The following is a 21,861-nucleotide window of genomic DNA, read 5'->3' as shown; positions in this document are numbered from 1 at the left end:
CCTGAGGTAAAAATTCAGGAGCCGGACCAGGATCAACCCCAGTGCTCAAATGCACTTTGCTGGAGATATTCAAGGCAGAGGTGGACCCAGATGGCTTTGGAATGTCAGCACACTCCGAACATTCCTTCCCAGGTTCCATAAGCCACGGCACAGAAGCTCCTCTTTTCACCTTTTACGTGGTCATGAATCTCCATGAAAATCTGATGAAAACTACACACCCTTCTGCCCTCAAAGCCTCTACAGATGTTTACAACAGTGACAGGGACTTGCAGGCCGGCAGCTCATGGACCTTCTTTGACAGCTCTAGAGAGCCGTCTGTTGCATGATGGGAAGAGTCACCCATGGTCCGAGTCCTACAGACCCTGAAACCTCGACACCACACTCCTCAGGCCTGGCCTTCCCATAGGGTCCTGCGCACCATTTGTCAAACGAATCTCCCGTGTCCAACGCTTCACACTTGATTATTCCCTTCCACAGCTGAAATCATTTGCATTGCTTTGGCATGATCATAAAACAAAGTTTAAAATGTTACAGAATTTGTATGATATATAGATATATTTATATGGAACATAGATGTGAATATATATTCTATATAAAATGTTTATATGTAATATATATGTTTTCTATATATAAAATGTTTAATATAGATATGTACATAACTTCTATATATAAGACTTCTAAATATATAAAACATCTATATATATAAAAACTTTCTTTTCCAGCTCAATCTCACTTTTTGGAAATTCCTTGGCCCCTACTACAATATGCTTGCACACTCTGGACCTGCTATGCATTGTCTACATTCACTCACATAAACTGAGTTGATATTTCCATCTCTAACTGCAGAAATACCAACTCAAATTCAATTTGTCCTACATTTTACCTAAAATGAGGGTATCCTAATTGCTTTTAAAATGTGATTACATCAACTTTCTTATTTTTTATTTGAGAAAACGGAGAATAATGAAATCATTCTAGGCTAGGCATGGTTGCTCATGCCTGTAATTCCAGCATTTTGGGAGCCTGAGGCAGGCGGATCACCTGAGGTCAGGAGTTTGAGACCAACCTGGCCAACGTGTAGTGAAATCCCATCTCTACTAAAAAAAATACAAAAACTAGCTGGGTGTGTTGGCACACACCTGTAGTCCCAGCTAGTTGGGAAGCTGAGGCAGGAGAATGACTTGAACCCGGTGGAGGTTGCAGTGAGCTGAGGTTGCACCACTGCACTCCAGCCTGGGTGATAGAACAAGACTCTGTCTCTTAAAAAATAAATTCATAAATAAATAAAAATTAAAAAGAAATCATTCTAATTGGATCTCCAGAATTTATTCATCTTAAACAACAAATTTGTAGCCTTCAACCAACATTGTCCCATTTCCCCTCCCCCTGAGCCCTGGCAGACACCACTCTACCCTGTTTCTATGAGTTCACCACTTGTGGGAACCATTTTTATAAAACAGTAGATCAATATTCATCATCATTAGAGTACAACTATTGCTGTATTTACAACTCTTTATTGCAACTACTGATTGAATTTTCAGATGTTTCTCGGATGTACAACTATCTCGTTCGTGCCTGTGTTTCCTCGGCACTCAGATAATGCCTGATAAATGGGCTTGGGGCAAGACACATGAAGTGAATAATCAACTAATGCACAAGGAGGTTCATAAAGTCAAGTCTCCAGAATAAAAGTAAAACAGAAGTCACTACGTCCCCACTGTGTGCCATGCATTGTGCTTAAAGAGCATAATTTTCAGAATCGCATTGAAATGGGCGCACCCACCCCCGGCTGAGGAGTCCAGATGCCGTGAAGTCACACCGCTGGCTGGAGGTCTCTCAGTGCTGGGTGGAGAAAGCTGGATTTTTACCAAGGCCTGTTTGGCGCTAATCTTGACTCCCAATTCATGTTATTTTCTCCTTTTCACATGTTTTCTTTTTTGTGGGTTTATGATTTAATTAATTATTTAATCGTTTAATTTGGTAATGGTTAGTTTGCCAAAATTAACTATGACTTATTTCATGAAGACGTGGGGAAAGAATTTGAGAATTGCAATATTAGGAAATGGGTCATCCGTCATTACAATTCTGAAGTTTAAAAAATTACTTCCCATCTGCCTTTGTGCAACACGTCTAACAATAAGAAACAGTTTTACTAAGTAGCAGGTCAACGGCGTATACAGTCGTGGAAACCAAATTTATGTAGAACATCTAGAAAATAAAAATCAGACCCTGACAGCAGAGGTTTCACTCTGTAGACACACACACAGAGAGGTAGACACACACACACACACACAGAGAGACACACAGAGAGAGGTAGACACACACAGAGAGACACACAGAGAGAGGTAGACACACACACACACAGAGACACACAGAGAGACATAAATAGAGAGACACACACAGAGACACACAATTTTAAGGCAAAGGAAATTTTACTGGGAGAACGTCAGGGTCAGAGAAGTTACGTTCTTAAGAAGCCCCCACTTCGAATTAATGGCAAAGAGGTTAAGACAGTGGTGCCTGCTTCCTGACCCGACTCTGTCCGCTGGGCTTAGAGCCTGCATTTCTCCTGAGGAAAGTCAATCTTGGACGTAAGGCAAGAGTGGAAACAGAGGACACATATACTGAAAATGATTTTTAAAGCAAAACAAATGCTTCTGCATCCTATAAGTCAATGAGGCTGTGATGATCAAAAGTCACATTCATTCTCCCCATTGCCCACGTCACAGGTTCTACTTTTCCTTCTATTTCTGGACATTTTTCAGAGCTGTGGCTCCAGGACATCTGCAGACGTTGCTCCTCTGTTGATCCAAGTCCCTTCTGTGTATATGGTTCACAGCTCTCATATTCTCAATCCCATGCTGTTGACTGTACACAGCATCCTGCACATGGCTTCCCACCTTGGTGAGACAAGACCCACCTGGTTTTTAAAAATCAAAGCAACCCATGGCCAGCAGGAGAAAGCTTTGCATCATGGTCAGTCAACCAAGACATGGGCTCTGAGTGGAATACAGGTGTCCACAAGGAGAAGGAAGAGGGTCCACTTCATCAGGAGAGACCAGGACCCCAAGAGAAATGGGAAAAGACCACCCGCTACTTATGTTGAGAAGGGCAAGGCCTGTGATGAAAATGCTCCCCGCCCAGGAAAATACCGGTTTCAAGACGCACAATTTCTTCCACACGCAGGACTCTGCATGTGCCTCTCCACGGTCCATGAAGAGGAGATGAAGATTTAGTTCAATTTATTTTAGAAAATGAGTCACTCAGCGAGTTTGCCTTTTTGGTTCCAGGGCTTCTGGCGCACCCATTACACCACGGTGATTTTCTAGCTTTAAAAATACAATGTCAGTGTCTAAAAATCCTCGCCAGCCTTTTTTGCTTATTTCTAGGTTCACAGCTTGAGTTCTGGGTCATCTGATCACAAGATTGGCTGGGGGAGGGGGGTGCACAGTCATTCTATTCTGGGGTGTTTTCCTTCCAAGGTCATTTTACAAAGGTGGGTGCTGCAGACATTTCACTCCTTCGTAATGGGTAACATTATTGTTAGATGTACCAATCAGAGAGGAGAGCACAATTAGGGATTCACAGCCACAATAATACGGGGTTTCAGGGTTGAGGGGGTCTTACTTCTCCCAGTCACATAAACAGACAAAGAAGATCTAAAACTCAGCTCAAATGTGTAAACACAAGCCCTGGAGCAAGTGTTACAGGAAGGTGGATGGCTCTGACCTAGGCTCACCGCAACTGCTGTGTGAAGCCACAGAGCCACGCCTTGCCACACAGGGTGGTCTTTCTAGCAGGTCCCGTCCTCCCTGTACCAGGAGCCTCTGCAGGCTGGGAGCTCCAGGCTGGAACACCCTCTGGCTCCTCCTCCCAGCACCCAGCATGGTGTCCTGGGACTCATTTACTGCTGTGAAATGCAGGCAGGAAAATCAAGAAAATCCAGGAGAAGGGCAGGGAAGGAAGCAGCAACGAACATGGCCTGGAGAAGAGGTGGCAGACGGGCCCACCGATGAAGGGGTGAGCCAATGTGCAGTTGCTTAGGAGCCCAGAATATTTAGACTTGATGAATTCACATCTGCATGCCCTACTGGTTCATCAGGGAATTCTGTTCCTTGTCTCTGGTCTCCCTCCAAGATTCATCTCAGACCAAGGACGATGGCTGAGCTACCTGCAGAATCAGCTGCAGATAGAGCTGAGGGTCCCGCTGCCGTTGGCTCTGGCCATGTCATTCTACCACAAAGCCGACTTAGCCTGAAGGTCTAAGTCAAATAAAAGCTTCTTTGTCTTTGAAAATGTCTTAGCACCTGCCAAGTCAGAGTGAGACCCCAGAACAATGCTGACATTTCCCAGTGTGCAACATGAGGTGCATGATTGGGAAATGTTTTTAAATTTTTAAAGAAACAAGTAGTAAGTTGAGATAATGTGGCTTCTGCAGAGACATGTAACTCTCAGGAAATCTAATAACCACTCAACATCTTTGTATTCCTGGAGCTCAGGAAGATGATAAGAATTCTCTTAAGGATACTTGACTCTCAGCAGATCAGCGGAAAGATGTTAAATTGGGGGCATTTTATGCTTCTTGTGAAATGGCACGAATGATGTTCTAATTTTAAAACAAAGTTCCTGCTTTGGAGATGGCGACACTCTAACGTGGAAGACAGCTGTCAGACTCTATCCCACATTAAATTTCTCTCTTTGGCCGATTATTTCAATATTGCAAATGAGCTTATTATGAATTACTGAGAATAATTCTAATATTTCTTTTCCTCAACATGCAATTGCATATATTTCCATCTCCCAAATATGCTTCAAAATTCAACAATTAGGCATGTTTAGCAACAAGAAAATAGGGAGTATTTTCTCCAATCACACTAAACCCATGGCCTGATGTTTAAATTACCCAGTGACCAAAAATATAAAATATTTATGTATTCCTGAGCCTATCATTGAGGTAAAATTGTTTCAATGCCAGAATATCTGAACCTCTGATATTGGATATTACTTCTTAAAAAGAAAGAAATTTGCAAACTACGGTTTATTTGTGAATTTTATATCATTCTGCATAAATGGATAATTGTCGCAGTCTCAGACACCAGACGGTATGTTCAATTCATCCCCGTTTCACTCTATCTTATCATGTTTAATAGCTATGGCTTCACCTCTGATTCTAAATGCAGCACTTATATTGTAATAAGAACAGACATCCATTAAGCCAGCTTTATGCCTTTGATTCAAAACTACACGGCTATGAAATGCAGAGGACTAGGGTGGGTGTGATGGAGGAGAAATCAGTTCCCATGCTCAGAGTTCCCATGGAACCAGCACTGAGCTCAGCGTGGGACACACATTCTGCTCCAACAGACATCTGCAGAGGAGAAAAAGGGAAGGGATGGCAAAGGAAGTCCAACAGAGTTGCTACAGAGGGGGCCAGCGACAGGGAGGATGTGGGGGTCTCATCAGGGAAATGGTGTCTGAGCTGACCCTGGAGGCCTTTTTCTAGACCTACTTATTTATTTATTTTATTTTATTTTATTTTATTTTATTTTATTTTATTTTATTTTATTTTATTTTATTTTATTTTATTTTGAGTGGGAATTTTGCTCTGTCTCCCAGGCTGGAGTGCAGTGGCACAATCTCGGCTCACTGCAACCTCCACCTCCTGGGTTCAAGGGATTCTCAGCCTCCCAAGTAGCTGGGATTACAGGCGCCCGCCGCCACACCTGGCTAATTTTTGTATTTTTAGTAGAGATGGGGTTTCACCATGTTGGTCAGGCTGGTCTCAAGCTCCTGACCTCAAGTGATCCACCGCCTCGGCCTCCCAAAATGCTGGAATTACAGGCGTGAGCCACTGCACCCAGACCTTTTTATTTTAATTTAATTTAATTTTATTTATTTATTTATTTTGAGATGAAGTCTCGCTCTGTTGCCCAGGCTGGAGTGCAGTGGTGCAATCTTGGCTCACTGCAAGCTCCGCCTCCCTGGTTCACGCCATTCTCCTGCCTCAGTCTCAGGAGTAGCTGGGACTACAGGCACCCACCACCACGCCTGGCTAATTTTGTTTTTGTATTTTTAGTAGAGACAGGATTTCACCATGTTAGCCAGGATGGTTTCGACCTCCTGACCTTGTGATCTGCCCACCTAGACCTCCCAATGTGCTGGGATTACAGGCGTGAGCCACCACCCCCTTTTTATTTTTAATACAAACTATTACACATCCCCTCTCCCCACTGAGTGTGCATCTTCTGCTGGGATAACACATTAATGAGCAAGCCATTCATTATTCTCGCAGAAGCTGCACACACAGTGGGGAGAGGGGATGTATTCCAAAGTATTCCTCGATAGCTTTCTCTTTGCTCATGAAACACACACACAAACACATATACACACACTCGGTCTGCACTCAACACCCCCCTCCCCCCTCACTGTATCATGCTTTTATTGTAAAGCCTTCAACGTCCCGGGTGCACCCACGGAGGCGTACGTCAGTGCGTGGTGACTGAGAACAGAGGGTGCATATTTCATATGTGGTTAAACAGCATTGGACAGACCAGTAGGAGCAAGATTATGCATGTGGAATTTATCCAACAGAGGAGGAATTGACAGGATTTAAGGAAGCAAATAATACGATCTGACTTATGCTTTGGTAATAGTTATTTATGGCTGGCCATAAAGAGCAGGGTGATGGGGAGAGGGATTCTTGGAGCTTCTGAGGACCCCGGGAAGGGACAGCAGAGATGCTGCTTCCTGCTCCACACCTTGCCCAGTAGACAGAATATCACCCAGGTGAATCTGTGCTCATCTGGAAACCAGAAGGGTCCTGCAAATATTTCCAATAAAAGCATGGCTGCTTCGATAAGTGCTTGCTAAAATGCCACATAAGCCAAAAAAGGACCGAAGTCAAGCAAAAAAAATTAAACTTTGTGAACTTGGCAAGAACCCCCTTTTGCAGATAGTAGACAGCGTCCCTGTTGGGAATGCTGGGGGCCAGGGAAACCCCCCTTTCAGAGCGTCTCTGCTTTTCCTGGGTTGCACCCACTCCCTTCAGTGAGGTTCTATGTCCTTAGACAAGGGTGTCCCCTGTCATAATTTTTCATTTGTTGGTTTCTCCTTGTAATTATTTTTTTCTTTGCATATCTTGAATCTATTATAAAGTAGATGGTTCTTATAGCTTCTTGGAGCAGATTCCCTTTAACATTAAACAATGATTTTATCTATAAAAATACCTGAGTCATCCTACCATGTGCTTTGTGTTGTCTGAGCCTTTTTCTCTCCCCTCCCCTACCTGTCTCCTCTTCTATTCACCTTTATATTAAATATTTTGCATTCTATTCACTCTCTTTATTGTCTCAGAAATTCTTAGACATTATTCCAACATCATCTGGCATCAGTATTGACTACAAAAACTCTCCTGAAAATCAAGTACACTTGTCTGTATTCTCTCTGGCTTTATTGATTCTTTGTCTCCTATTCCGTGGTTTCACTTTAGAAGGCATGGGAATGTCTGTACTTGTCTGGCTTCAGTCTTAGGAGTCTTTAGATCAAAGAGGCCCAGTATATTTCTTCACTTCTAGGAAAATCTTGGCCTTTACTTCTTTGACTAATGCTGCTTCTCCTTTCTCCCCATTCTTTTTTAATTTCTCATTTAATTCCAGACATGTGTTTGTCTTTCTCAAGCCATCTTCCATGCAACTTAATTCTTCTATTTCCCTTTATATTTTTATGCAAAGTTCTAGGTGATATCCTAGTATCTAGTTCCCAGTTTGGCAACTCTCTTTTCAGCTCTGTCTAATCTACTTTATAATAATATATCCACATAGTGGTCAATTTAAATGACCCATCTTGTTTCCAGATATTCTGTTTGTTTTTAAGTCTTTCTTTCCTCATAATAGATACTTCTTACATTATGGCTCCTGTTTCTTTTGAAAATCTATTTAATAATTATAAATGTATCCAATATCTAGGCAAGTCTATTACTTCTAGGGCTTTGGTTGTTCATTCTCCTATTGTATCTTCTTATTCCCTGTACTATTCCATTTTCATAGTGCTATGAAGAAATACTCGAGACTGGGTAATTTATTTTTAAAAAGAGGTTTAATGGACTCAGATTTCCACATGGCTGGGGAGCCCTCACAATCATGGTGGAAGGCAAAGGAGGAGCAACAACATGTCTTACATGGCAGCAGGCAAGAGACCATGTGCAGGGGAACTGTCCTTTATGAAACCATCAGATCTCATGAGGCTTATTCACTATCACGAGAACAGCACGGGAAAGACTCACCCTCATGATTCAATTACCTCCCACTGGGTCCCTCCCACGGCACGTGGTGATTATGGGAGTGACAATTCAAGATGAGATTTGGGTGGGGACACAGCAAAACCATATCACTTCCTTAAAGTTTCTTTATATGGGTTATACTCTTTTCTGTATGTTTATCTAAAGTGGGTACTATTTTACAGGGGAGAAGTCCTTTGACCCCTATGCTGTCAAGAATTCTGTGTACATAATTTGTGATTATGATTCTGCCAGAGCCCTTAGGTTCTGACAGAATCATAATTGATTTTGGAACAACTTTCATATGAATGTCATCATGTGGTCCTTCTGCAACACACAGGTAGTATAAATTCAGATCTCAGATCCGTATCTGGAGTGTGCATTTCTCATTGGTAACCTTATATCCTATCCCTGGCCCTGGATGTGCGATGAGCTTCCTCCACACTTTCTCAGGCATGTTTTTCCAGTTCTTTTCTCACAAACGGGGAAGCTGGGTGAGTGTCTGCGTTTGATTCAAGGGGCTCAATTCCAGTGTTTCCACCACCCCTACATGACAGGGCACAGACCGCAACCACAGCCCCATCCCAGGCCCCTTTCTGGGATTGCATCTCAGGAGCGACTGCAGCTGGAACTCGTGCTGATCCCCTGGTTGGAATTCCTTCTTAGTTCTTGGGGCTCAGGGGATCCCCTTTCTTTTGTTTTCATCCAAGCTCAACTATGCACTGAAATAAATTGTGTTACACATTGTACAGTGTTTTATGTATTCTTAGTGGGCATGGGACAGGGGTCAATTCAGTCTTCCATCTAGGCTAAGAGAGGAGCAGCATTCTCTCTCTTACCCTAGAGACTGTTTTCTGATTTCCACCAAAACCCTAACCATGTTCAGGTCCTAGAAGACAGACTGGCTACAGCTGAGTCTGTTTTCCTTCAAATATTAGTGGAACTTTTTAGTTCTTAAGCAACAATAATCACTAAAAACCACAAATAGCAATCAGAAAAGATCATTTTTATACGAAGTATTCAATTAAAGAGCTATGGTCTCAGAGAGACAGGGTGGCAGCTGTCTTTGAAACAGTGGTGCCCTCCCTCTCCACAGAGAGCAGAGAACAAGGCTGGGGTTATTTCTAAGCTCTTCAATATGCAATTTCAAGAAGCAACCCTATCATTTTTTCCCCAGAATTGTTAAGAGGTCTTAAAATGTTAAGACAACACATATTCAATTAAGGTTAAAAACAAAAACCCACTAAGGAGACTGCATTGTTTCGAATCACTTGTGGGGAAAATCTTGAATATCTCGTATTTAAAAAGCAAGAACTTAATGCTACTAACTGCACGAAAACTTTCCCAATATCTTGATTATGAGTTATGAAGGGAGAAGAGGTGGCCTGGGTTCCTCCTAGTTGTGATAAAATATAGGATTCTGTACGTCTTCCCAAAATTCTAAAATATAAGATTCTGTAGGTCTTCCCAAAATTCCAAGGGCAGCATGCAGATTGTGTTTCCAATAACCGAAGTAAAAACAACAAAAATGAAAACAGATTTAGAAAGAAAATCTCTTACCTTAAACTACTTAGTTTTTTTAAGACTTGAATTTTGCTTTTAGCCTGGAATTTCTAAAACATTACCCAAATAATCCAATATGTATTTCTGCCATCACAATCATCTATTGCTTCTTAAAGTTCCAATCTTAAGGCCTCGATTGCTAAAGAATCGTTCATGTCAACGTATCCCAACATTTTTGTAGCATTTTCTAATGCTACATTTATATAATAATATTAATAGCTGATTTTATTTCTTAGATTTAATGGGGGCAAATAACACAGATCGAAGACACTGTTATTACGTCGCTGTGGATTTCAAATACATTCTCCCAGCCCTACCAGGCATCATTATCTGTCTTCCCACATCGGAAAATCTATCTGCTGTGGTGACAAACCAAGCCATAAAAATGTAAACCAACAGACAAATCCATGAACTGACATCTGTGGCCCCACCCAATGTCCATAAACTTTCCTGTGTTCTAGTTGAAAAGCGAGTAGTATCATGCATCTGTCAATAAAGCTTAAAAAGAATCAGGTACTCTTAAATTATTTTCCTATATTAAATTGACAGATTATATCGCACACGGATTTTTGCTATGTCAAGATAAACCAGCCTGCCCTCTTATTGCTATATAGTAACTGGTTACTGCCTTTATCTAAAAGGTAACAGGAATCACTAAGAAAATGATACAAATTGAGACCGTCTTAGTATTAAATTGGCAAATTATTATGACAACTGAGATTGTTATGAGTAAATGTATCATTATTATCAGGAGAGGTCTCTGCAAAGCAGAACCCTGTAGAAACTGCATTCCTGTAAATGGCATCGAGACCCTCGTTAACTAAAATGCCGCTCCATTTTCACGCCACGCTGCATTTCAAGGATTTAGTTGGGCTGTCTGTATCTTCTTGGTAGGAACAAAGGTACCAGTAAATAACAATCAATCTTTTAAACATTTTTATCTCATGAAAACATAGTCTCACAAGTTTCAAAACCTCGTAATACAGAACATGTAAGTAATTTGCATATTGAGATCATGATCTACATTTTATATACAATTAAAATTTTAAGTTCTCTGAAAAACAGGCCACACCATTATAGAGATTCCCCAACTGTAGAATTCTGAGGTCTCCAGCATCCTGTAAACTTTGTCCCTGGTTGCGTTTGTTTGACAGATATTATCATCTGAGACAGGGCTAATTATTCAATCTGTATCCAAAGAAGTAGCTCTCACAGACAGAACTAACCATTAAAATGCAAATAGGTGTTTCCCACTTCACTGGCTTAGCCACGGAAGGCTGTTAACAGCTTTCTGACAAGAAAGCGAGATGCTAAATGAGGTGGTGCCTTAACCTTCTGGATGTAATGAGCGCTGCACACCCACATCCGAGCCGCACACGCTGCCACCAGCCTCTGGCTGGTCATTTCTGTGCCACGACATTTATGAGTTAACTCGCAGAAGCTGCTGAAGAAATTACCAAACAAAAAGGCTGATTTCAGATTCCACTCTCTGCACCCAGCCAGCTCTCACTTAGACTAATTACTTAAATGATTTCAAAAATATATGAATATTCATATGACAGTGCTTTGCGAAAACTAAAGCACAGCTGAGACCTCGCCACAAAGCCTTCCTCCTCCCTGATCTGGAGCAACTACACTAGTACATCTGAAACACGGGGTGGCTTCAGAGAACCGCAGCCCAGTGAGGAGGGGCAGGCCAGAGCAGGGAACCCCACCCCCCACTGCCCAGCCCCCCTCCCACCCCCACCCTCGGCTGGAGAGCCCCCAGAATTCTGCGGGGCTCCGCACCGGACAAGGAGAGTCTTCTTATTTGGAGTATAGTCTGTCTCGTTTTAAAGATCTGGAAGCTGACCTGCCCTCCCAGTCTGTCTGGCTTTAAAGATCTGGAAGCTGACCTGCCCTCCGAGTCTGTCTCATTTTAAAGATCTGGAAGCTGACCTGCCCTCCCAGTCTGTCTCGCTTTAAATATCTGGAAGCTGACCAGCCCTCCCAGTCTGTCTGGTTTTAAAGATCTGGAAGCTGACCTGCCCTCCCAGTCTGTCTCGCTTTAAATATCTGGAAGCTGACCTGCCCTCCCAGTCTGTCTGGTTTTAAAGATCTGGAAGCTGACCTGCCCTCCCAGTCTGTCTGGTTTTAAAGATCTGGAAGCTGACCTGCCCTCTCAGTCTGTCTGGTTTTAAAGATCTGGAAGCTGACCTGCCCTCCCAGTCTGTCTGGTTTTAAAGATCTGGAAGCTGACCTGCCCTCCCAGTCTGTCTCGCTTTAAATATCTGGAAGCTGACCTGCCCTCCCAGTCTGTCTGGTTTTAAAGATCTGGAAGCTGACCTGCCTTCTAGAGCAGGAACGAACACGTTTCCTCCCCTCCTCACGCCACTGTCACACATTTGCTGGGAGCCAACAGTATGTGTGATATGGAGGCCAATCAAAGGCAGGTGCCCAGGGGAAGTGACCCTGGGATTGTCCAGGACCACGCACTCTGGTCTGACGTCAGTGGTGCTGGGCCTGAGAGGTCACAGACCTAAGGCTGGAGAGCCCTGATGGGGCCAGCTCACCTCCCCATGCTCTGGACGACTACGGTCGCCTCAGGTCAGCCTGTGCGAGCCAAGGTCCCTTCTAGAGTCAATCCCATGACCTAGAATGTCCCCAGAAATCATGCAATATCCATCCCTGAGCCAGGACTCCGGGGTGATTTACCAGCCTTCATTCAGTCCAAACCCTCGCCTCCAAACGTCATGGATTCTGATTTACTGGGAAAAAACTCTCCTTTTATGACAGCAGTAAGTGGCATGTGACAACAAAACACACCCCACATGGGCCACTGTCCTTGGCAGAGGCAGACATTTGTTATTAGAAACAAGTAGACGAAAAGCAAGATGCAACGTGTTTAAACCACTATTTACAAGGTTTTATATTTCACAATTTCTCTCACACACTGAAAACTCTCGGTGAGGGGCTGGGGGAAAGAGAATGAAAAATGAACTCAAAGCATGATATGCTTTCCCTGGTGGGAATAGCAATGGAAGTTATAATGATAAGAACTAATAAAGCTTTCAAACACCCAACAGACAGGCTGCAGAATTTCATCATCCTCTGCAGCAGCCTTGGGGTCTCCAGGGGAAAGGACCTGTGGCTTCCCCATCACAGGCGGCCTCTGCCACACCCAGACCAGCATCCCAGGCTCCACCTGGGAACAGCCCCCACCTGGGAACAGCCCCCACCCACCTGACACTAAAACATCACATTACTTTTGATTCTGGAAATGCCAGGTGTCCAAAGTCTGATGTTTTGCATAAAAGTGAAGCTTATGATTTAAAAATGTACAGTGACTGACTTTACCATGGATATATCTGTGCGTTCCATGACTACTAAATGACACAGGAAAAAGTTTTAAAACCTTGTCATACTTCCCTTAACCACCAAATGAGGGAATTAAGTGTTTCATAGAAGTTCCGAGTTAATCCTATACTCACTTTTTCATTTTTGTGTTTTAAATTGCGAATAAGAGCCTTTCCAGTGGATGCGGTTGAGCTTCTGTGGCCCTGAGTATACAGAAGCCTTTAGCATTCGGCCCTTAGAGTCACGCGTTGGGATCATCTCTCCCCATCTCTCCCCGTGGGAGCAGAGCTGGGCTGGGCTCTGACCCAAAGGCACATTCCTGGGGTTGGCTGTGTCCCGAGTTCCCCGAGGCTGACTCTTTTTCTAGCCAATTTGCCTCTTTCTGCTGAAAACAGACCTCGAAATCAAAGCTCCAGTTAATTCAGAGTCCCCACTAATAGGGGTCAGGTGTTTATCACATTTTCCTTATTCTTTCAAATTAGACCATTGAAAAATATTACATCAATGCTGGCTTTCACTAGTTCCAAACAGTCAACAAATGACAGACTCAGGGGCCCTACTTTGCCGCGTGTTTTAAACACAGGAGACTTGCGCAGAAAGTTAAATAAGCAACACTGATCAACATCACTCACAGCCAGCAAAGGCCCCACACACTCTCAGGCTGAGCCACCGACAGTCGGGAACGGCTTCCCAGATCCGACTCAGCCTCCGGCTCATTGGCACCTTGGGCGAATGCACTTAAAGCCAACAAGCCTGTATCAGCATCTGTTATCTCACAGAAACTGATGGAAATTTATCAATCCAGAACAAAAAAAAAATAAAGAAAATATTGCAATTTGATGGTAAAGCCAATTCTTCTTCAGAGACGAGCTGCTGAGTCCTAACGCTCACCTTGCACTTTGCTTCAATTATTTTACTCACGTTCCTATCAAACAGCACACAGACTGCGTCCTCAATGTTCAAGGTTCTCTCCAACACGTTTCACGGCAGACTGTTGCCAGCCACACACCTGTGAGCCGCGCGGCCCCCGCCCACCCCAGGCAGCATGTCAGGTACTCACCTTCCGGCTCCCCGCAGAGCGTGCACTGCGACTCTGAAAACAGAGACAGAGAGAAGCTGTTACACCCACAGGGTCTCAACCATGCAGTTAAAAAGATGCAACATCAGCAACAACAAAACTACAACTTTGAGATGACGCCGCTTGACCACGCCAGAGCCAGTGGACTCCTCCATAAACAAAGCCAGCTCTGGCCTTGCATGCCAGCAACTTTTACTTCAAAAGCTACCCTTGGCAAATGTTTTACAGATTACATTTTTACTTTTGAGAATTAAGAAACATTTTTTAAAAAATTTTACTAAGTTCTGGGATACATGTGCAGAACGTGCAGGTTACATAGGTATACATGTGCCATGGGGGTTTGCTGCACCCATCAATCCATCATCCAGGTTTTGAGCCCCGCATGCAATAGGTATTTGTTCTAATGCTCTCCCTCCCCTCATCCCCCCCAACCACCGACAGGCCCCAGTGTGTGACATTCCCCTCTATGTCCATGTGTTCTCGTTGTTCAACTCCCAGTTATGAATGAGAACATGTGGTGTTTGGTAGTAATGACCTGTCATATGCACACAGCGAATATACTTTCTTAATTGTATATGGCTGAACACAAATTACTTAGATGAAATAACAATGGTATATTTTATCCCAGTTTCAATATTGAAACCTTGACTTTAGCTACAGCTCTGTTACACCTCCTTTCAGGCACAAAAGTTATGAGCAAATGTGTATTATCTTTCAGGAAAACACTAAAATCCATGGGTATTGAGTCCCCTGTATGTAGGTCCCTGAGTGACTGTGAACTTGGCTCTGCCTGCAGAATGGACAGACACTTTGGGAGCACCGCATTTACACGGCATTTACAGTTGATCCTCACACAAGGAAGCTGAAGCAGGTGCACAGACACACAAGTGCAAGGTCTTCATGGGAAAGAATTCAGACTTGGGGGCCGGGTAGGCCTGGGTTCAAAGCCAGCTTCCATCCACTTTCCTGAGAACATGAGAGCAGGTGACCTAACCCCCAGCCCTGAACTAGTGTCAAGGACCCTGAGCCCACAAGGGTGGGAGAGGGAATGAGCATGTGCGTCAGATATCAAGGCTGCAGGGACAGCACTGGCCTGCACAGGCCCTCGGGAGGACACCAGCTCTTCCACACCAGCGCTGGCCTGCACAGGCCCTCGGGAGGACACCGCCAGCGCTGGCCTGCACAGGCCCTCAGAAAGACACTGGCTCTTCCACGCCAGCGCTGGCCTGCACAGGCCCACAGGAGGACACCGGCTCTTCCATGCCAGTGCTGGCCTGCACGGGCCCTCGGGAGGACACCAGCTCTTCCATGCCAGCGCTGGCCTGCACAGGCCCTCAGAAAGACACTGGCCGTTCCACGCCAGCGCTGGCCTGCACGGGTCCTCGGAAGGACACTGGCTCTTCCACGCCAGCGCTGGCCTGCACAGGCCCTCAGAAAGACACTGGCTCTTCCACGCCAGTGTGGGCCTGCACAGGCCCACAGGAGGACACAGGCTCTTCCATGCCAGTGCTGGCCTGCACAGGCTCTCGGGAGGACACTGGCTCTTCCACGCCAGCGCTGGCCTGCGCGGGCCCTCGGGAGGACACCGGCTACTCCACGCCAGCGCTGGCCTGCATGGGCCCTTGGGAGGACACTGGCTCTTCCACGCCACCGCTGGCCTGCACAGGCTCTCGGGAGGACACTGGCTCTTCCACGCCAGCGCTGGCCTGCACGGGCCCTTGGGAGGACACCGGCTCTTCCACGTTAGCGCTGGCCTGCATGGGCCCTCGGGAGGACACCAGCTCTTCCATGCCAGCGCTGGCCTGCACAGGCCCTCAGAAAGACACTGGCCGTTCCACGCCAGCGCTGGCCTGCACGGGTCCTCGGAAGGACACCGGCTCTTCCACGCCAGCGCTGGCCTGCACAGGCCCTCAGAAAGACACTGGCTCTTCCACGCCAGTGCGGGCCTGCACAGGCCCACAGGAGGACACCGGCTCTTCCATGCCAGTGCTGGCCTGCACAGGCTCTCGGGAGGACACTGGCTCTTCCACGCCAGCGCTGGCCTGCACGGGCCCTCGGGAGGACACCGGCTACTCCACGCCAGCGCTGGCCTGCATGGGCCCTTGGGAGGACACTGGCTCTTCCACGCCACCGCTGGCCTGCACAGGCCCTCAGAAAGACACTGGCTCTTCCACGTCAGCTACAGAGGCACACACTCTGCCATCCAGCGTGACAGCCCGGGGCCCACAGAGGAGACGCCACGTAATGCCATCTGGCCTGAACCTTGAAGGACCAGCAGGATGTTAAATAGTAATCTGGAGAGGGAGCACAGACGTCCCAGGAAAGGCACGGACAAGGTGGACAGGCAGGGGACAGCAGCAGCATCTGCCCAGAAGGATGGGGCGGGGGGGTGGAGGGGCAGGCAGAGAGGTGAGCGGAGGGCGTTCAGAGGGAGCGGAACATTAAAAAGGGAGTTGAAGGGTTGTTCAAAATAAAAGTTAGGAGGCAGCAAGGGATTCTGAGGCAGAGCCTCACAGGCTCTCATGGTTCCTTTGGAAGGTGACCTTGGTGGCTGGGCGGGGCGGGGACGGAGCTCACGCGGGAGCCGTGTGTGTGGCAGGTCGGGCTCTGTGGGTGAGCGGGAGAGGGGTGGTGGAAAGGAAAGAGCATGAATCATCCTTTAAAACTGTGACTGACAACTCTACTGAGCTCTCCCGACTTCGGGGAGACAGACCCACATGCCTCGGGGTGGACACATCTGACCGCACCTGCCTTCACGGGCGCCGGTGGAGGGGACGGGAGAGAAGACGTCGGGGCCGCAGGGCAGGACCTGAAGTAGAAGCCATCGGACGCAGGAGCCCTGGGCCCAGGGCCACACTGCTCTGTGTGAAAGGAACAGGGCAGGCCATGGTCCACGCACGGGGCCACCTCTATCCCAGCCACCACCATTCACAAGGCCTGTGGAGGGAGGCGGGGCTCCTGTTACCCAGGGGACGCGGGGCAGCCAGCTCAGACTCGGGCCATCCCATCGCTGCCATCACTGAAGCAGACCCTCAGGTTTAGTTGACCTGGAAACGCAGGCACCACCCCTTCACAAATTCTGCAGAAAGTGGGGAGAAGGCATCTCACTCGGGAACAGAGGGCCCACAGTCAGTTTCCCCTCAGTTTCCAAGGCGAGACTCCCCACGCGGGCATCTGATTGCAGGAGGCGCGGACATGACTGTGTCCCTGTGCACACACACAGCAGCCGGGCAGGAGAGGACACACGCACAGCGCCCAGGCAGCAGAGGACACGCACACAGCACCCGGGCAGGAGACGACACACACACAGCACCCGGGCAGGAAAGGACACACACACAGCGCCCGGGCAGGATGAGACGGGCACACACACAGCACCCAGGCAGGAGAGGACACACACAGCACCTGGGCAGGAGAGGACAGACGCACAGCGCCCAGGCAGGATAAGACGGCACACACACAGCACCCAGGCAGGAGAGGACACACACAGCACCCACGCAGGATGAGAGGACACACACACAGCACCCGGGCAGGAGAGGACACACACATGGCACCCAGGCAGGATGAGAGGACACACAGACAGCACCCGGGCAGGAGAGGACACACACACAGCACCCAGGCAGGAGAGGACACACATACAGTGCTCGGGCAGGAGAGGACACACACACAGCTCCCAGGCAGGAGAGGACACACACACAGCACCTGGGCAGGAGACGACACACACACAGTGCCTGAGCAGGATGAGGACACACACACAGCACCCAGGCATGAGAGGACACACATACAGTGCTCGGGCAGGAGAGGACACACACACAGCTCCCAGGCAGGAGAGGACACACACACAGCACCCAGGCATGAGAGGACACACACAGCACCCAGGCAGGATGAGAGGGCACACACACAGCACCCAGGCATGAGAGGACACACACAGCACCCAGGCAGGAGAGGACACACACACAGCGCCCGGGCAGGAGAAGACACACACATAGCACCCAGGCAGGATGAGAGGACACACACACAGCACCCGGGCAGGAGAGGACACACACACAGCACACAGCTCCCAGGCAGGAGAGGACACACACAGCACCCACGCAGGATGAGAGGGCACACACACAGCACCCAGGCATGAGAGTACACACACAGCACCCAGGCAGGAGAGGACACACACACAGCGCCCGGGCAGGAGAAGACACACACATAGCACCCAGGCAGGATGAGAGGACACACACACAGCACCCCAGGCAGGAGAGAACACACATACAGTGCTCGGGCAGGAGAGGACACACACACAGCTCCCAGGCAGGAGAGGACACACACACAGCACCTGGGCAGGAGACGACACACACACAGCGCCCGGGCAGGATGAGGACACACACACAGCACCCAGGCAACAGAGGACACACATACAGTGCTCGGGCAGGAGAGGACACACACACAGCTCCCAGGCAGGAGAGGACACACACACAGCACCTGGGCAGGAGATGACACACACACAGCGCCCGGGCAGGATGAGGACACACACACAGCACCCAGGCAACAGAGGACACACATACAGTGCTCGGGCAGGAGAGGACACACACACAGCTCCCAGGCAGGAGAGGATACACACACAGCACCTGGGCAGGAGACGACACACACACAGCGCCCGGGCAGGATGAGGACACACACACAGCACCCAGGCAACAGAGGACACACATACAGTGCTCGGGCAGGAGAGGACACACACACAGCTCCCAGGCAGGAGAGGACACACACACAGCACCTGGGCAGGAGACGACACACACACAGCATGCGGGCAGGATGAGGACACACACACAGCACCCAGGCAAAAGAGGACACACATACAGTGCTCGGGTAGGATGAGGACACACACACAGCACCCAGGCAGGAGAGGACACACACACAGCACCCGGGCAGGATGAGAGGGCACACACACAGCACCCGGGCAGGATGAGAGGGCACACACACAGCACCCGGGCAGGATGAGAGGGCACACACACAGCACCCGGGCAGGATGAGAGGGCACACACACAGCACCCGGGCAGGAGAGGACACACACTCAGCGCCCGGGCAAGAGAGGACACACACACAGCACCCGGGCAGGATGAGAGGACACGCACACAGCGGCCGGGCAGGATAAGAGGACACACACACAGTGGCCGGGCAGGAGAAGACACACACACAGCGCCCAAGCAGGATGAGAGGACACACACACAGCACCCGGGCAGGATGAGAGGACACACACACAGCGCCTGGGCAGGAGAGGGCACACAGCACCTGGGCAGGAGAAGGAGAGGACACACACACAGCACCCGGGCAGGAGAGGACACACACACAGCACCCGGGCAGGAGAGAGCACAGACACAGCACCTGGGCAGGAGAGGGCACACACACAGCACCCGGGCAGGAGAGGCAGGATGAGAGGGCCAGGGAGTGAGGCCCACGGAGGAAAAGTCAGGAGCGGTCTTTGTGGGAGTGCAGTGAACTGCGTGGGCCAGGGAAGCTAAAATCCAAAAGTCAACAACTCTGCACACTCACTCGGCCCCCGAAACCCAAAAGGGATTTTTTTCTTCTCATCCTGAGAAGAGCTAAGGCAGGAGGTTCCCGGGAAAGACACCACTGAGTCATACAGACAAAAAACTGCTTTAAATGAGAGCACGAAGCTCTGAAACCCTATTTTGGAATGCAGATGCGAGAAGCCGTCTTAGGCCATAGATCGTGATTTTCCCCAAACAAAAAGTCAGTGCTGCCAATGATCGCGCCCCACGGTAAGTTCATGAGAGCCACTTCCAAACTAGAGGCTCCGAGGAGGCCCACGACATAGAAGCCCATTGCATCTTATTTAATCAAGACGTTCCTAAATGTGACCACTGAGACCTTGGCAGGACACTCAGGAACACGGAGTGAACACGCATGTCAGGAACTGTGGGATCCACTCTGGCCTCCCACGTGGAGGAGACCATGAGGCCTTGATGGACCCATCAGAGGTCACATGATGGGGACAGAGCGGAGTCCTGGATGTGCCCGGGGTTCCCCCAGGGCAGGGGAGACGCCGGCTTCACCATGGTGCCTGTGGGAGGCACTGATTTCAGGGAAGGGAGAGGCAGACTGAGACCTGCAAGGGTGGGATCTGTGACCAGCCCTCAGTGCTGAGCCCACAGGCACACTGGGTTCAACTTGGCCCCCCTGGCCATGGCTGTCCCCACTCAGTGCCCCCAGGAGGGACTGGAAGCCTCACGAGGCGGCTCACTCAGACATGGATCAGAGACTGTGGTTCCGCACCTCTCGTCCAACGCGAACCAAAATGTGCGTCAAAACTGACCACAGATTCAGGGCTTTCCCCACAGTTCATCTTCATCACAGGTCACATATGTTTAAAATCACCCAGCAAGCTGAACACACAGCAAGCGTACTCACAGCAGCACGGACCCTTTCAATGAATTCTTCCCCAAGCAACACCCATTAAAAAATATTCACAATGTAGAGGAGACTTCACCTCCATACACTGTGGATTCATCATCATTAGTGCAGATTCTCACGTAAATTAGGAGAAGACCACGCTGATCTGTGCTAATTGACACAGATGGAGAAGTCTGTCTGATGGTTTTGTGTACGTGAACCTGAACCCTCACCACACGCGGCCCGCTGAGAACCGGCTCATTCCCCGAGCTCCACACGTGAACGGCAAACGCCCAGCCCAGTGTTTTCTGGCACAAGGTGCCTTATTTTAATCTCCTAGAAAAGAGGAAACTGCAGCATCTCCTGTGTAAATTCATAGAGCATTTTATCTATGGAGGCTACTCTAAATTTATGCACATATTTTTGTAGAGGCAGCTTTGAGGTCTGTGAAGCCGAGCGCATGCTATCTCTGGCTTCTGCACGGAGTCGGCCTCCGCAGCACCCGCCCTCCCTCCTGACACCAACCCGGGGAGGGGTGCGCAGTAGCAGCTGACGGAGCCGGGAGATAAAGGGGCCCTGGCAGCTCTCCTGGAGCCCCGGGAAGAAACGGCACACACAGGAACCACCCAGCGGCTGCAGCCCTGCGTGGTGGACACAGCCCGGGGCCTTGGCTGGAGCTCCTCAGGGCGAAGCCAAGCTCAGTGTTGCTGGGGATGGGTACCGCTTTCCTGAGGCTGGTTCCAACCTAGCCGTGAATGCAAAGAGCATCTGTGCTCCTTCCACAGGAAGCCACGCGGGGACAGGCCCGGGCGTGGGCGGCGTTTGCCATGGGCCGTGCAGTGCAGGCAGCGGAGGGACAGCGGGATGAGGGCGGGCGCTGGGAGGCCCGGCGCTGGGAGGCCCGTGGGGGAGCCTAGATGCGAGGCCCAGCACTGGGCTGCTGTGACAATCACACTAATTTGTTGCCTCCCCCGTCCTCTGTCCTCCTCTGCCTCCCTCCAGCTGCTACAGTGACTAAGACACAGAGGGAGAAAACCACCACCGTCTTTCCTCTTCCAAGTCTCCGAGCACACGGCAGGATCCTCTGCTCGTCAAGAAAGGCTCCATGCCAGCAGCCACCTGGAGGCACCGCATCCGGCCGCACTTCAACAGGAGCTCTAGACGACAGCAGGCCTGCCCGGCCGCCATGGCCACTGCCCAGCCATGACACCCG

General features: G+C 48.7%; 1 protein-coding gene across 9 annotated transcripts in view; it reads right to left on the bottom strand.

The window, feature by feature from the left end:
• Positions 1–21,861, bottom strand: part of DLGAP2 (DLG associated protein 2) — a 1,001,683-nt gene that overhangs the window by 433,620 nt on the left and 546,202 nt on the right. For all 9 annotated transcript variants that reach the window (XM_034965578.3, XM_034965581.3, XM_034965577.3 and 6 more), the window contains one exon: positions 14,235–14,267. In XM_034965578.3, coding sequence (XP_034821469.1) covers positions 14,235–14,267 — 33 coding nt within the window. The remainder of the gene's footprint in view (positions 1–14,234; positions 14,268–21,861) is intronic.

Source organism: Pan paniscus, chromosome 7, assembly GCF_029289425.2.
Source record: "Pan paniscus chromosome 7, NHGRI_mPanPan1-v2.0_pri, whole genome shotgun sequence".
NCBI classification, from domain to species: domain Eukaryota; kingdom Metazoa; phylum Chordata; class Mammalia; order Primates; family Hominidae; genus Pan; species Pan paniscus.
Note: the sequence above shows the minus strand (reverse complement) of the source record. Positions and strands in the feature narration are given on the sequence as shown.